Source organism: Wyeomyia smithii, chromosome 3 (assembly GCF_029784165.1).
Source record: "Wyeomyia smithii strain HCP4-BCI-WySm-NY-G18 chromosome 3, ASM2978416v1, whole genome shotgun sequence".
Taxonomy (NCBI): domain Eukaryota; kingdom Metazoa; phylum Arthropoda; class Insecta; order Diptera; family Culicidae; genus Wyeomyia; species Wyeomyia smithii.
In genome coordinates, this window is record NC_073696.1 from 124,159,917 (window position 1) to 124,171,409 (window position 11,493).

Sequence of the window (11,493 nt, forward strand, 5' to 3'; positions counted from 1 at the left end):
ATTATTAGCGCTCTCAGGCTTTAAACAGTCGGTTCCCGATCTTCTACAAAGTTTCTTGGTATAGTTTGGGCTTTGATTTGGATGTTTGAAATAGTTCGGAACTTAGACGCAAAGGTGGCGTGGCAATGCCAACTTCGCGGTTTTCGACAAAATTGTAGATCTCTAAATTTTGTGAACACTTTACAGAATGTACGAAATTTATAGCTCTTCAAGTTTCAGAGCTTTTATAAAATTTGTCTGAATTTCTTGTGGGTTTCTTGTTATAGTTTTAGGAGTTAACTTAAATTAATTTCTTGCAAATTTTTTCTCGATAGAAATTGAATTACGTCGTGAGCTTCGTTCAATTTTTTGTCGGATTTCGATCACATATTGTCGGTTTTCGGGTCTACATTTTCAAGAATATCTGGCATCTCTGAATAGAACAAATTAGACCGATTGATCGCAGTATCCGTGTCGTTGCGACATATGCCACGCTTGATTTATTTGAATTGGGTACCTATACCTACTTGAATTAGTTTCTCGCCAACACTACATTTACTTTAGATTTCTATAACAGAATTTGTTTGCAGTTGTCCAAAATGTACATTGACGTGGACCTATGGTCACGGCAGAAGGAAAGTCAATTTTCGGCGGTATGGCTTGCGGCAACTAATAAAACTCTGTTTCGCCGGTATTTTAAACGTAATCACTGTGAAAACATAGCGATCGATGATCTTTGGTAAGTGCCTGCGCTACCACATCACATAGATTAGTCAATTTTGATCTTTTTTTCTTGTTCAGTCAGTCTATACTGGATTACATGAAAATAAATAAACCCTTGGTTATAGTAGCGAGACTAGCATACGGATTAACCTATATTTACCAACAGCAAGTTAATTTTCTTTACAGTAAGTGTGCACATTTTTCTATTAGTTTTAGTATTGAAATATTTCAGAATTGTGAAAACCGCCGGCGATCAATCATGCTCATGTATAAAGTATTTCAGAATATTATTTTATGTTAAAAACAAATGAACAAATACGGCACTTCAAATTTATTTAGTATCTTCAATGATTCGCTTGTGATTTTATATCAAGTATCATAGTATTCGTTACATATTAGTTGTTCTAAAATAAAATAATCCAAGTGATAACGATACATATTTTGTAACATGGTATATATGTATATGTTCGTCGTTACACCATAGAACTCCCTAATGGAATCATGTGGATAACCATTGCTAGGATTAATTGACCTTTACAGAAGCCGAATCAACTCGACTTGCCCAAGTATTTCTAATGAGACGAGTTGCTTGTCGAAACAACTGTAACACGGCCCTATATGCTATATTCCTAATCTTTTTATTTTTAGATCGAGTCAGTGCAGCATATAGTCAATCCATTGCCCTTCACAACATGAAAAAAGAGAAATTGTATGTATTGTGTATTCAACTATTACTAAACTTCTAAAACATTTTTCTTATCAGTGTCTCGGTTAGCCAGCGATATGACAAGCATACTGCTCTCGATTTTGTAGATATTGACGAAGAACCTTTGCTTCCAATGGAGAAGATTATAGCAGAACTTGTCACTAGTAAAAATGGTTCGACAGTCCTACACGAAGAAGACATTACTTTGAGAGATTCAGTCGCAGTTCCGTCAACTGTTACAAATGAATTAGAATTTGAAGAAATGCATTTCACCAATGATGAAGATGTTCTTGAAGTAGCTCTTGAAAACTGGAACTTTATCGAAACCAGAAACGATTCGTATCTAGCAGAAAAAACATGCAGTGCAATGGAATTACCTCCTGATAATTGTACACGACAAATGCTTGTACCACATGAAAAAGAAATGGAGAGTCCTTCGCTCGCCATTCTGTAAGTATAACACCCACTTATCGTGTCGTGCCATAAACTGGTTTTAATTGGAGTCCCTAACAATAATGAAACAATCTATGACACTTCCGAAATAGGCTTGACGTTATATATTTTCTAAATTATTCTTTCTAATATGTGTTTCTTTTTAATCGATTTAATTTTATTGATTATAATTTTATAGACGTACCCAAGACTTGAAAAAGGGGAAGGTCGAATTTTTCGAAAAGTAACAAATTAAAATAGATATTGAAAAAAATGTTTTCTTTTTAATTTTTTGTTCGAACAACTGACTAGAACTAGGATAAATTTTCCAAAATGTAGATGGCCTGATAGGTCATTGAATCAAATCACTAAAATTCTCCATTGACACAGAGAATCAAACCAGGGGTGTCGCACCCTCTCTTTCTCCGTACCCCTTGTCTACGCCTATGTATGAAAAGATTGAAATCTACCTACTTCACTTACGATCAACTGTTATTTTCTTTCAATTTTATTGAAGCTAAACTGAGCAATATGTTCATCGCAATTTTCTTTTTCAAGTGAAATGCCTATCGCAAGCACTTACGATTCACATTCCACTAATGATAATCAACACACCGGAAATTACTTACCTGTAAATGAAGAGTTATCTGATGTTTCATCAAGCATGTCGAATTATTCTCAGCACCGGTAAGTCCGTTGTCCTAATTTATCAAATCAGATAATTAATAAAGCACTTCAGATCTCTGATCGAGAAAAACTCAAGTCAAATTATAGACTCCGTACTTAGTGTCCGTAAAAGAAAAGGTGCTAAACATTTGATCATGGACAAAAGAACCAAACTAGCAGCTGATGTCATGAGGCATGCTATCGAACATAGCGCAAATACACTGCGATGCCAGGTGATACATGATAGTTTCATGAGTCTCCTAATTATTTTTGTAATGATTCTAGGATCCTCGGAGTGACATTTTGCCGATTCATATTATTCGTTATCCACTCGATATTGTGTCAGCTATTTTTAAACATCCTGCACGAAGTACGCGATCATCTTTTTTAAAACATTTGTTTCAACGAAATGCTCGAAAACGAGCAGCAGATAATGAGGATCTACTCATGGATGAATGCTTTGATAGAACGCAAATTATGAGGAAAGAAAATGATGGAAACGATCCTTCTTCAAAACTAAGAAAGGTGGAAAATCTAAGTAAAACACCCACTTTACCTTTGGGTCATATACATCCTGTGTACAGTGGCGCGCAGCAAACAGAGAATGTAAATTTACAATGGAATATAGAATCTAACCGGCCGAAACGGCACATTTTTGACTCGACAAACATTCGAGAGACGGTTGATGAATTTTGTGAGGAACGTCTACTTAAATTTCTAGAAAATTTGTGGAGTAGTAATCCAAATTCGATATTATTTACAAGTTTGGAAGCGTATTTCTTTAACAAATTGGATGCAGTCAGATGTTTCTCTGCCATTTTAGGTACGTAAGCTGAATTATTGCTCAAATATTTTAAATTTAAATTGTGTTGAAAATTCAACACATTTCTCTTAATTCTGAACATTTAGAACTTACAAAAAAAGAGCATTTCTATTAAGAAAGCATTATAATTGAAATTTAGTCACAGTGGTCCATTCGGAAATTTACTCAAAATTTCTGTGCGAAGATTGAAATGTTATCCGTTGCAAATTATTTGATAAACTAGCCATCACATTCAACCCGGAAGATATCACCCAAACCTAAAACTTCAATAAAATAGCGTAGATATCTAGCGATGCGCATGATATAAATATTTCAAATAGATTTTTTGCTCAAGCAGAGGTTGGCTGTGCTTGGCTCTCTGTGACTCAACTTTCATTGATTAAATATTCAAGAAGTGATTTTTTTTATTCTTGTTAGTTGTAATTGATTAAAGAAAGCGCAATGCTACCTACTATACTTACACTGTACAAATTCTAACAATAAACTTGTTTTTAGTGCTTGTTGCGAAACAAAAACTGGAAATATCTAGAACCGTTGATAACCAGATCTCTGATATAAAAAAAGGACCTGCATTTTAAGTATATCATTTCGAGTAGACTGATTGTCTCAAGGAGTTTAGGGTAACGGTGGTGAACAAAACTACACATTTCATCTTATTTATTTGATTTAAATAAAAAATGAGAACAATCATGTATTTTAGGCAATAAATAAAGCCAAAACGGTTGGAAACATACATAGCTTTTCTATAAAAATAAAATATTGGTTTATAGTCCTATCGATTGCGCTAGCCCAGAATAAATATGAAGAGTAACAAACCCAAAACTAGCTGTCAAAAGCGCTTTCAAAGCTAATCCAAACCATGCCCCTGCTGACAGGGCTTGTAAAGTTCCTTCCAACCAAACTCCACGAAAAGAAATTGCTATGAGCAGCGTTATTACCACTGGAAAGTATTTCTTATCGAGGTCGTGGCGCGAAAAAAGCCACAATAGTGTAGCTGTAGTTAAATGCTGCACTAAAAGAATGTTCGATTCTAAACATCGCTGGATGTAAACCCATGAGAACTCGGCTCCGCGAGCACCAACCCACAACATTAAACCACGTGACAAAATAACTTCGGCTGTTGCCCATCCAAGACCGGCCGTTATAAGTTTACTATGCCCTTTTCCAGGTATCTTGGACAAGACAAATGCCAAGCCAAGCAAATCTACCAGATCCACGCTACAACGGAGGAATTCCTAAAAATGAAATTCAACAAGGTTAAAGATTATAAGCAGATTAGCTCTATCAAACCTACCGCAATTAAATTGAAGTGTTCCTCTCCTGTAAAACTTTCCGTATCTGGAAAGAATGTCGCCAATACCAACATTTTACACAATTGAGTAAAAATGTAAATTCCGCCGGCTTGAATGCATTTCCAAAAGGCTCCATATTCAGAACTAATTGACAGGTTAGTGATTAATTTAATTTGCTTTAAATTAGTGGCAGGGATATCAAACTAAAAAGCACTTACAGACCAGAGTACTTGTATGTCATGTAGTATGGAACATAAACGAGCGCTACACAGTTTCCAAAATGGTATAAAGTCATTTTACACAGTTTTAATTCAAATTTTTTAAAGTAAGTATTTATACAAAATATAGAGATCGAAACGAGCAAGGAAAAATCATGGGAAAATGACAACCAGTTCTAGCGTAACCCAACAAAAGGGTGTCACGTAGACGATTGTGCACTCAAAAAAAATATTACCAAGTGAACACATAAATTTACGTGAACCTGAATATTTTTACTATTTTGGGTAAAAATACGTGAAAAATTGGCAAAAACAACGCAACAGCGCAATAAAATGCAAATAATTATTTTCGGTAAAAAATATTATTGGGTTTTTTATATTAATAATGATGGTTCAAGGCAATCAATTTTACCTAGTGATGAATTCAGCGCAGGTACTCAAAAGTAAGTAAATTTCGTTTAAGAGTTCCTTCCCGCACAGAAGGGCCGATATACGTTAAAAATACGCATATTTTGGGTATGGGCATTAGGGTAAAATAGGCCTATGAAAAAAGGCCACGCACACATATATGAAATTTGTCAGCAGTAAATCTCTGGCAAAAAAAGTAAAATGCGCGAGTCGTTTTTTTGAAGTAGAATACTTCTCTCAGGAAGTTCGGCTACATAGGGATGTGAAATGAAAATCCAAAACTGAAAAAAGTGAGAAATATGTCAAATTTCAAATGCTAATAAATCGGTTAGTTTTCGATGGATTTCCTTCGTTTTTGCAGCAATCGATTAGAAAATCTTCTAAGATTCTTACCAAATGCATGAAATTGCAATTTTATTATTCGAACTATTGTACTATTGAAAATTCTTAAGCCTTGTCAAAACACAAAATTCGACCTCTGATTGGTCGTTATACTGCGCTTTCCCAAGCACGGTCGACAGAGTTATGGACCTAGTAAATTGGGAATGCATCATTTGGCCTATATAAGAGCTTCATCAGATAATAAACAGACATTTCATCGGATATAAAATTGAACAACTGAAATATGAAGAACACAAATTAATATTTGAAGAGTTAATATTTTCTCGTTTTGCGCTATAATCCAAATTAATTATAATTATCTTCATCTACATGCATACTCTGACTATTATTACGTGTTTGCGTCGCTTAGTGTTTGGCTACGGTTATGCAGAACGCAAATAACGGCGCGATGCGATTCGGCAAGACGAAATGTGTTGAAATGTATAGCTCTACTTCGCCTAAAAAAGAGCTGTACATTTTACACGGTAAGGCGAATCGCATCGTGCGTCATTCGCGTTCTACATAACCGTAGCCTTTGTTCCGTTCCCGTTTAATGATGTCGTATTAAATGTACATATTACAATTCGGCAGCACTTCAACTTCTCATTTGCACAAAATTTAAAAATATTCAATGAACTTCATTCAAATTATCAAACAAAAAGAAATTGCAATACTGCAAATGAACGGTCAACGTTTATTTACTAGAAAAAATGACTGACTCGCAAGCAGCCGGGTTATCTTTCTTGTAAAAGTATTCTACTTCAACCTTGCGGTTGTGGCTTTGCATACAACCTTCCTGTGATTTTTTGCGATTTTTAGCTAGAACGGTAATAACATATTCACACTTTGCGACTTGCGCCCATTTGAAAATCTTTCCGAAAGTTTTTGCTCATTTCTGTTCACATTTATCTGTTCTGGCATCTCTGCTGTTCGTATTAGCTGTCTAATAGGAAATTTGAAAAACGTCACTTTAAATTAGTAAATGGTAAAATATTGTATTTTTCTTTGTGATTCCACGTCATTTTTAAATATAATGTATAAAAAATAAAATCCTGAAGACTAACCATTGCTTATAGGAAACAGTATTCTGTATATCATTGAAATTTTGGTTTTTTAGTTGAGAAACCATCAAAACTCCAAGTTTTCCAGTTGAGCAATAATTTGTATGTTTTGATTGGCAGACATAATTATGAGATGCAATCTAGAGCTAGACGTCGCGTTGCTCTATCGGAAGGACACGATTTATTATCTGGAGTAAAAAACGAAGAAATTTCCGACAATACATATATAGTGGAACCAGAGGAAGAGTTTAAAGAAAAATCCAAATATCCTGTCTCATTTGGAACAAGTTGGTTGCCCTCGATTCCGCATAAATTTTTGTCCAATATCATCAACCCAATAAGCATCTCAAATACCAATCAGCAGTCGACTATTCCTTTCGACTTAAAAGATAATAGTGACCATTATTTGTCGGAAGATAACGAACCTGAATTCATGATGACGGCTAGAGATCGATCAACTGAGTTTTCCAACGCAATTCGTTCTCTACAAGGTAGAAACATTCAACGAGCGGCCAATGTGCGGGACCCACGTAAAGCTAAACAGTTACAAAGCTACTCAGAATTTATGATGATAGCAAAGCACATCGGTAAAAATATCGCTAGTACATACACCAAGCTTGAAAAGTTAACTTTACGTAAGTAATGAATAGTTTAATACGTTTCGAAGAATCACTTATACATAACTTTTTTGTACTACACTCTAGTGGCCAAACGAAAAACATTGTTCGATGATCGACCAGCGGAAGTTCAAGAACTAACTTACATCATCAAGGGTGACTTACACTCGTTAAACCAACAAATTGCTAGACTTCAAGAGGTTTCAAAATGCCAACGGAAGTCTACTACTGGGAAACATCTGCTATCACATTCCTCAAATATGGTTGTAGCCTTACAGGCCAAGTTGGCTAATATGAGTTCAGATTTCAAGCAGGTATTAGAAGTACGCACGGAAAATCTCAAGCAACAGAAATCGCGTCGCGATCAGGTTGGTATCATTCAATATCCAAGAGACGGTAAAATTACGAATATTTTGAATATTGTAGTTCAGTCAAGGTCCAATTTCTAGCAGTTTACCACCTTCAACAATGCGTGGATCAACGCAAAGTAGCCTACTTTTGCAGGAGCAGCAAGAGCAGACTACTATTGACATGAATTCTTCTGGTGCTGCAGAACGAGTCCCTCTACTTCAACAGCAACATCAATTAGTTCTGTATGACGAATCTGACAGCTATGTACAAGAGCGAGCTGAAACGATGCAGAATATAGAAAGTACTATTGTAGAACTGGGTGGCATCTTTCAACAGTTAGCTCACATGGTCAAAGAACAAGAAGAAATGGTAGAACGTATCGATACAAACTTGCAAGATGTAGAGCTGAATGTAGAGGCAGCGCATGGAGAAATTTTAAAATACTTCCAGTCGGTGACCAAAAATCGTTGGTTGATGATAAAGATATTTGGTATATTGATACTATTTTTTATCTTTTTCGTAATATTTTTGGCGTGAGCGATTATTAATTACTTGTTAGTGGTATACATTCTTTTCAATCTTTTTGTATTCGGACGCTGGAGTCGCTATGTATGTAGGACTAGGAACCTATGACAACTGAAATGTTAGTTGATGGCACTGCTGATGGTTACGTTGATGTATATATATATTTAAATCAATTTATCACACATAAATATTCAATATTTTATCACAGATGGTCTTATGCCGAATCCGTTTTTGCGGTGGTGCCAACACCGTTTCTGCAGTTGAAAAACGAACATACAAATCAAGCTGCTTAGCTTATCTTTTTTTTATGATAGAATTTGACAGCATTTGTATTTGTTTTTGGTACTGGTACAGTCTGTTTCATACGTTTCATTCGCGTGCAGTGAAAGTGTAGTCTGATATAGCTTGAAATGGACAACGAACAGTTATGTGCAGAAGAGTGGTTCTGGTGTGGCTAAGCCGCAAAAACAAATTCGGCAAAAGTTTTTTTATAATCATGTTACGTTTCGAAGTTGAAAAGCCGAATTCCTGAACCTTCACTTACCCTTCTACGAACGAAAAAACAGAAAATTCAAAATATTTGTTCTTGATCCCACGAATTTTACGTCATGTACAGCAATATTCTTGTAATATTCTGTAATTGTAAAATGCTATTCCCAATGCCATTCCAATTCTGTAATTGGAAAATGCTATTCCCAATTTTGTATGAACTTAATTAAGAAGCGTTGGCTTAATCAAGTTATATGCGTTTACTTGCGAATTAAAAGTGATGTGTTCGAATGAATTCTTCCAAAGTTTTTATAACAATTGATTTACTAGTTAAACTAAATATTTTCACTAACATTAAATCGACTAGCTCAATTAAGCAAATCAAATGAGAATCTGATGCTGTGCTTGCAGCGTAATATTTTACTACCAAGGCAAGAAAGCCGCAGATAAAATTTGAACAGGCATTGCTAATATTCGAGTTATGATTGCCAACTGATCCAGATCTCTCGCCCAAAGGTTTTTGTCCTTAGAAGAAGAAGCGTGTTGAATTGGTCCGCCCAAAGTTAACGCCGCAGGCCCGAAAACTTGTATAGGGCATACATAAGGCTGAACGCACGAGAAGCTGAATGTCAAAAGTCACGGAATCACGAAAAATTGAACATTCCATAATTTTAACCTTTATTGATTTACATTGAAGTAATATTAGTACATATTGGCGAAAATGCTTATTCGAGAACAATAAATCGAAGTAGCATAAAATTACTGAAATTTCCGCTGAGTTTCTCAGGTTTTTCTCAGCACTAGGAATTATACTTTAACTAGGTTCGAATTATGCTTTATACCATTTTCACACATTCGGGTTTTCAATCTTACGACCCTTCATTTACTGCCGCTCCAAGCATAACTGTCCCTGCGTCCATAGGGTTTGCATAGAATATGGGACAGTTATGCTTGGAGCGGCAGTTTAGTACTTTGTAGAAGACTTGATCATCGTATGATCTCACTGTTATGGTTTGTCGAATAGTTTATACTATAAATTGTTGTTCAATCAATACGCGTTCAGTGAGACAGAACGACTTCAAAAATTTGTATTCGTTCTAAACTTACATACAATTTTAAAAGAGTGCCAAAAAACAGAGCTATGCAATAACAATTCGAGAATGGTAAACGGAATAATCGTACGGCCATCGGCAGCAGAAGTGTAAATTGTACAGAAACATCATCAATCATTAATTCCCAACGAAAGAACTATAATTTCTTGTTAGCTTATATTATATATTTTATTATCAGTTGTTATTTTATATACATTAAATACAAATCTGCTGAAAAATACATACTTAAAACCATGATTTTTTATTTGCTTGTTTGAACTTTGCCATGTTTATAAGTATGGAATTTTTAACTTGCTCCTTATCGCGGTTTTGTCCATAGTAGTCAACAAATTGACCACTTGGATCAACTAAATACATAATAATTGTATGATCCACAATGTAGTCATCATCCTGATCTTTAGGGCCGGCACTAAAATACACACGGAAAGCCTTACACACCCGTGATACCTGTTCTACTGTGCCCGTTAGCCCGAGTAGTTTCGGATGGAATTCCTTTACGTATTTTCCAACCAGTTCTTTGGTATCTCTGTGGGGATCTACTGTAATAAATATCGGTTGAACTGGCTCAGCTTCTTCGTGTTTAGCTAATCCATCAACTACAGCTGCCATTTTTTCCAATTCATCTGGACAAATGTCGGGACAATGCGTGAATCCGAAATAAATTAATAGCCACTGTCCGATGAAGTCGGACGATTTGCGGTCATTACCGTTGGAATCTACGAGCTCCCAAGCTCCACCTATGGCAGCTTTACCTAGTTGTCGCTTACGCTCCTTCAGCAAAGCTGCGAATAATGAAATTCAGAACTATTGTTACAATATAAAGATTTATAATACATACCCTGTTCCTTTTCGTCTTTCACGTACCACATGAAACCAAGACTGCCAAGGCCAGCTGTGGCAATCAATGCAAAGCTTCGCCATGTGATTGGACCTTTTCCTTTCATAGGATCATCGGTTCTTTTAGTAGCAACGGAACGGAACAAAGTGGTATTCCAACATTGAGCATTCCTAGATTTTGACATATACACTTTATTGCTCTGTTGCGAAACAACACGGGTGAAAATTTTAAACATGTTTAACGACTTAAAATGTTAATATGAAAACAAGAAATAAATTTATTTTGTTTAACCCGGTGTTTTGTAACTTTCGGACGTGCGCGTATTGCTGTTTTTTTTTTTTTTTTTTTTCATTCTATGTGTCAAGAAGACAGAAAAACAGTGAAATCAGGGTACGTATATCAGAGTCTATGTGTATATAGAGTCGCGCGAAGAGAAAATCCATCGTTTCGGCAACACTGTTTTTGTGCCGTTTGTTGCCAAGAACTATACAGTTCTGTTTTTCACCATGCATAAGCGAATATCATTTTTTTAAAATTCTTCACAAGATACACAGGTTTGAAAGATTACACCGGTGATGTTTTGTTAAATTTAAGTGAACCGGTGTACAGGTTTAATGTTGGATTAAAATGTGTAAGTAAAACTTCGGAAAAACACATATTCTTTATTACGCTCAATTACAACACTTTTCATCCACTCCTAACATCATCACCTTGTTTATTTACATTGCTCGATTGGTGCCCTCGTTTGACACTGATTTGGTTCCTTTGGTTTCATCTTTGCGGGACTCTTATTATAAACATAGACTCTGACGTATATGACAGCATAGTCTGTTAACCATATTGCATCAGTAGTAGTGCGGCTTTGACGTGTA

At 35.6% G+C, this 11,493-nt stretch overlaps 4 protein-coding genes across 7 annotated transcripts; 2 read left to right on the plus strand and 2 right to left on the minus strand.

The window, feature by feature from the left end:
* The first annotated feature begins 437 nt into the window (after positions 1-437).
* LOC129729445 (uncharacterized) lies at positions 438-4,175 on the plus strand. 2 transcript variants are annotated; one of them, XM_055688009.1, is made up of 9 exons: positions 438-492; positions 570-718; positions 781-887; positions 1,351-1,411; positions 1,466-1,858; positions 2,399-2,527; positions 2,580-2,739; positions 2,792-3,329; positions 3,825-4,175. In XM_055688009.1, exons 1-9 carry the CDS (start codon positions 466-468, stop codon positions 3,905-3,907), a joined length of 1,647 nt encoding a protein of 548 aa, XP_055543984.1. In that variant the 5' UTR covers positions 438-465; the 3' UTR covers positions 3,908-4,175. The 2 variants fall into 2 exon arrangements, with proteins under 2 accessions (XP_055543984.1, XP_055543985.1); XM_055688010.1 differs by having other exon boundaries at positions 440-492; positions 557-718.
* LOC129729446 (BOS complex subunit TMEM147) lies at positions 3,970-5,029 on the minus strand. The gene is made up of 3 exons (XM_055688011.1): positions 4,840-5,029; positions 4,624-4,765; positions 3,970-4,564 (listed from the first exon to the last, which is right to left on the minus strand). The coding sequence occupies exons 1-3, from the start codon at positions 4,914-4,916 to the stop codon at positions 4,094-4,096; spliced, it is 690 nt and encodes a 229-aa protein (XP_055543986.1). The 5' UTR covers positions 4,917-5,029; the 3' UTR covers positions 3,970-4,093.
* Positions 5,030-6,535: 1,506 nt separating this feature from the next.
* Positions 6,536-8,389, plus strand: LOC129731562 (syntaxin-5). 3 transcript variants are annotated; one of them, XM_055691657.1, is made up of 4 exons: positions 6,536-6,613; positions 6,746-7,324; positions 7,394-7,674; positions 7,733-8,389. In XM_055691657.1, exons 2-4 carry the CDS (start codon positions 6,823-6,825, stop codon positions 8,192-8,194), a joined length of 1,245 nt encoding a protein of 414 aa, XP_055547632.1. In that variant the 5' UTR covers positions 6,536-6,613; positions 6,746-6,822; the 3' UTR covers positions 8,195-8,389. The 3 variants fall into 3 exon arrangements, with proteins under 3 accessions (XP_055547632.1, XP_055547634.1, XP_055547633.1); XM_055691659.1 differs by having other exon boundaries at positions 6,550-6,613; positions 6,810-7,324; XM_055691658.1 differs by having other exon boundaries at positions 6,612-6,744; positions 6,810-7,324.
* A 1,536-nt stretch (positions 8,390-9,925) lies between these two features.
* Positions 9,926-10,965, minus strand: LOC129731563 (protein SCO1 homolog, mitochondrial). Its single transcript, XM_055691661.1, has 2 exons — positions 10,622-10,965; positions 9,926-10,565 (listed from the first exon to the last, which is right to left on the minus strand). The coding sequence occupies exons 1-2, from the start codon at positions 10,854-10,856 to the stop codon at positions 10,009-10,011; spliced, it is 792 nt and encodes a 263-aa protein (XP_055547636.1). The 5' UTR covers positions 10,857-10,965; the 3' UTR covers positions 9,926-10,008.
* Positions 10,966-11,493: the final 528 nt, after the last annotated feature.

What these genes read in the sequence shown, in the direction of transcription:
- LOC129731563 (XM_055691661.1), bottom strand. Translation starts at nt 10,856, where the DNA reads ATGTTTAAAATTTTCACCCGTGTTGTTTCGCAACAGAGCAATAAAGTG. An exon ending in GAAAGACGAAAAGGAACAGG is followed by an intron (nt 10,566 to 10,621) that starts GTATGTATTATA and finishes CATTATTCGCAG; the next exon opens with CTTTGCTGAAGGAGCGTAAG.
- LOC129729446 (XM_055688011.1), bottom strand. Translation starts at nt 4,916, where the DNA reads ATGACTTTATACCATTTTGGAAACTGTGTAGCGCTCGTTTATGTTCCA. An exon ending in ACATACAAGTACTCTGGTCT is followed by an intron (nt 4,766 to 4,839) that starts GTAAGTGCTTTT and finishes CCTGTCAATTAG; the next exon opens with TTCTGAATATGGAGCCTTTT. An exon ending in AACACTTCAATTTAATTGCG is followed by an intron (nt 4,565 to 4,623) that starts GTAGGTTTGATA and finishes TTTCATTTTTAG; the next exon opens with GAATTCCTCCGTTGTAGCGT.
- LOC129729445 (XM_055688009.1), top strand. Translation starts at nt 466, where the DNA reads ATGCCACGCTTGATTTATTTGAATTGG. An exon ending in GCTTGATTTATTTGAATTGG is followed by an intron (nt 493 to 569) that starts GTACCTATACCT and finishes ATTTGTTTGCAG; the next exon opens with TTGTCCAAAATGTACATTGA. An exon ending in ATGTTTCTCTGCCATTTTAG is followed by an intron (nt 3,330 to 3,824) that starts GTACGTAAGCTG and finishes ACTTGTTTTTAG; the next exon opens with TGCTTGTTGCGAAACAAAAA.
- LOC129731562 (XM_055691657.1), top strand. Translation starts at nt 6,823, where the DNA reads ATGCAATCTAGAGCTAGACGTCGCGTTGCTCTATCGGAAGGACACGAT. An exon ending in GCTTGAAAAGTTAACTTTAC is followed by an intron (nt 7,325 to 7,393) that starts GTAAGTAATGAA and finishes ACTACACTCTAG; the next exon opens with TGGCCAAACGAAAAACATTG. An exon ending in AGAAATCGCGTCGCGATCAG is followed by an intron (nt 7,675 to 7,732) that starts GTTGGTATCATT and finishes TGAATATTGTAG; the next exon opens with TTCAGTCAAGGTCCAATTTC.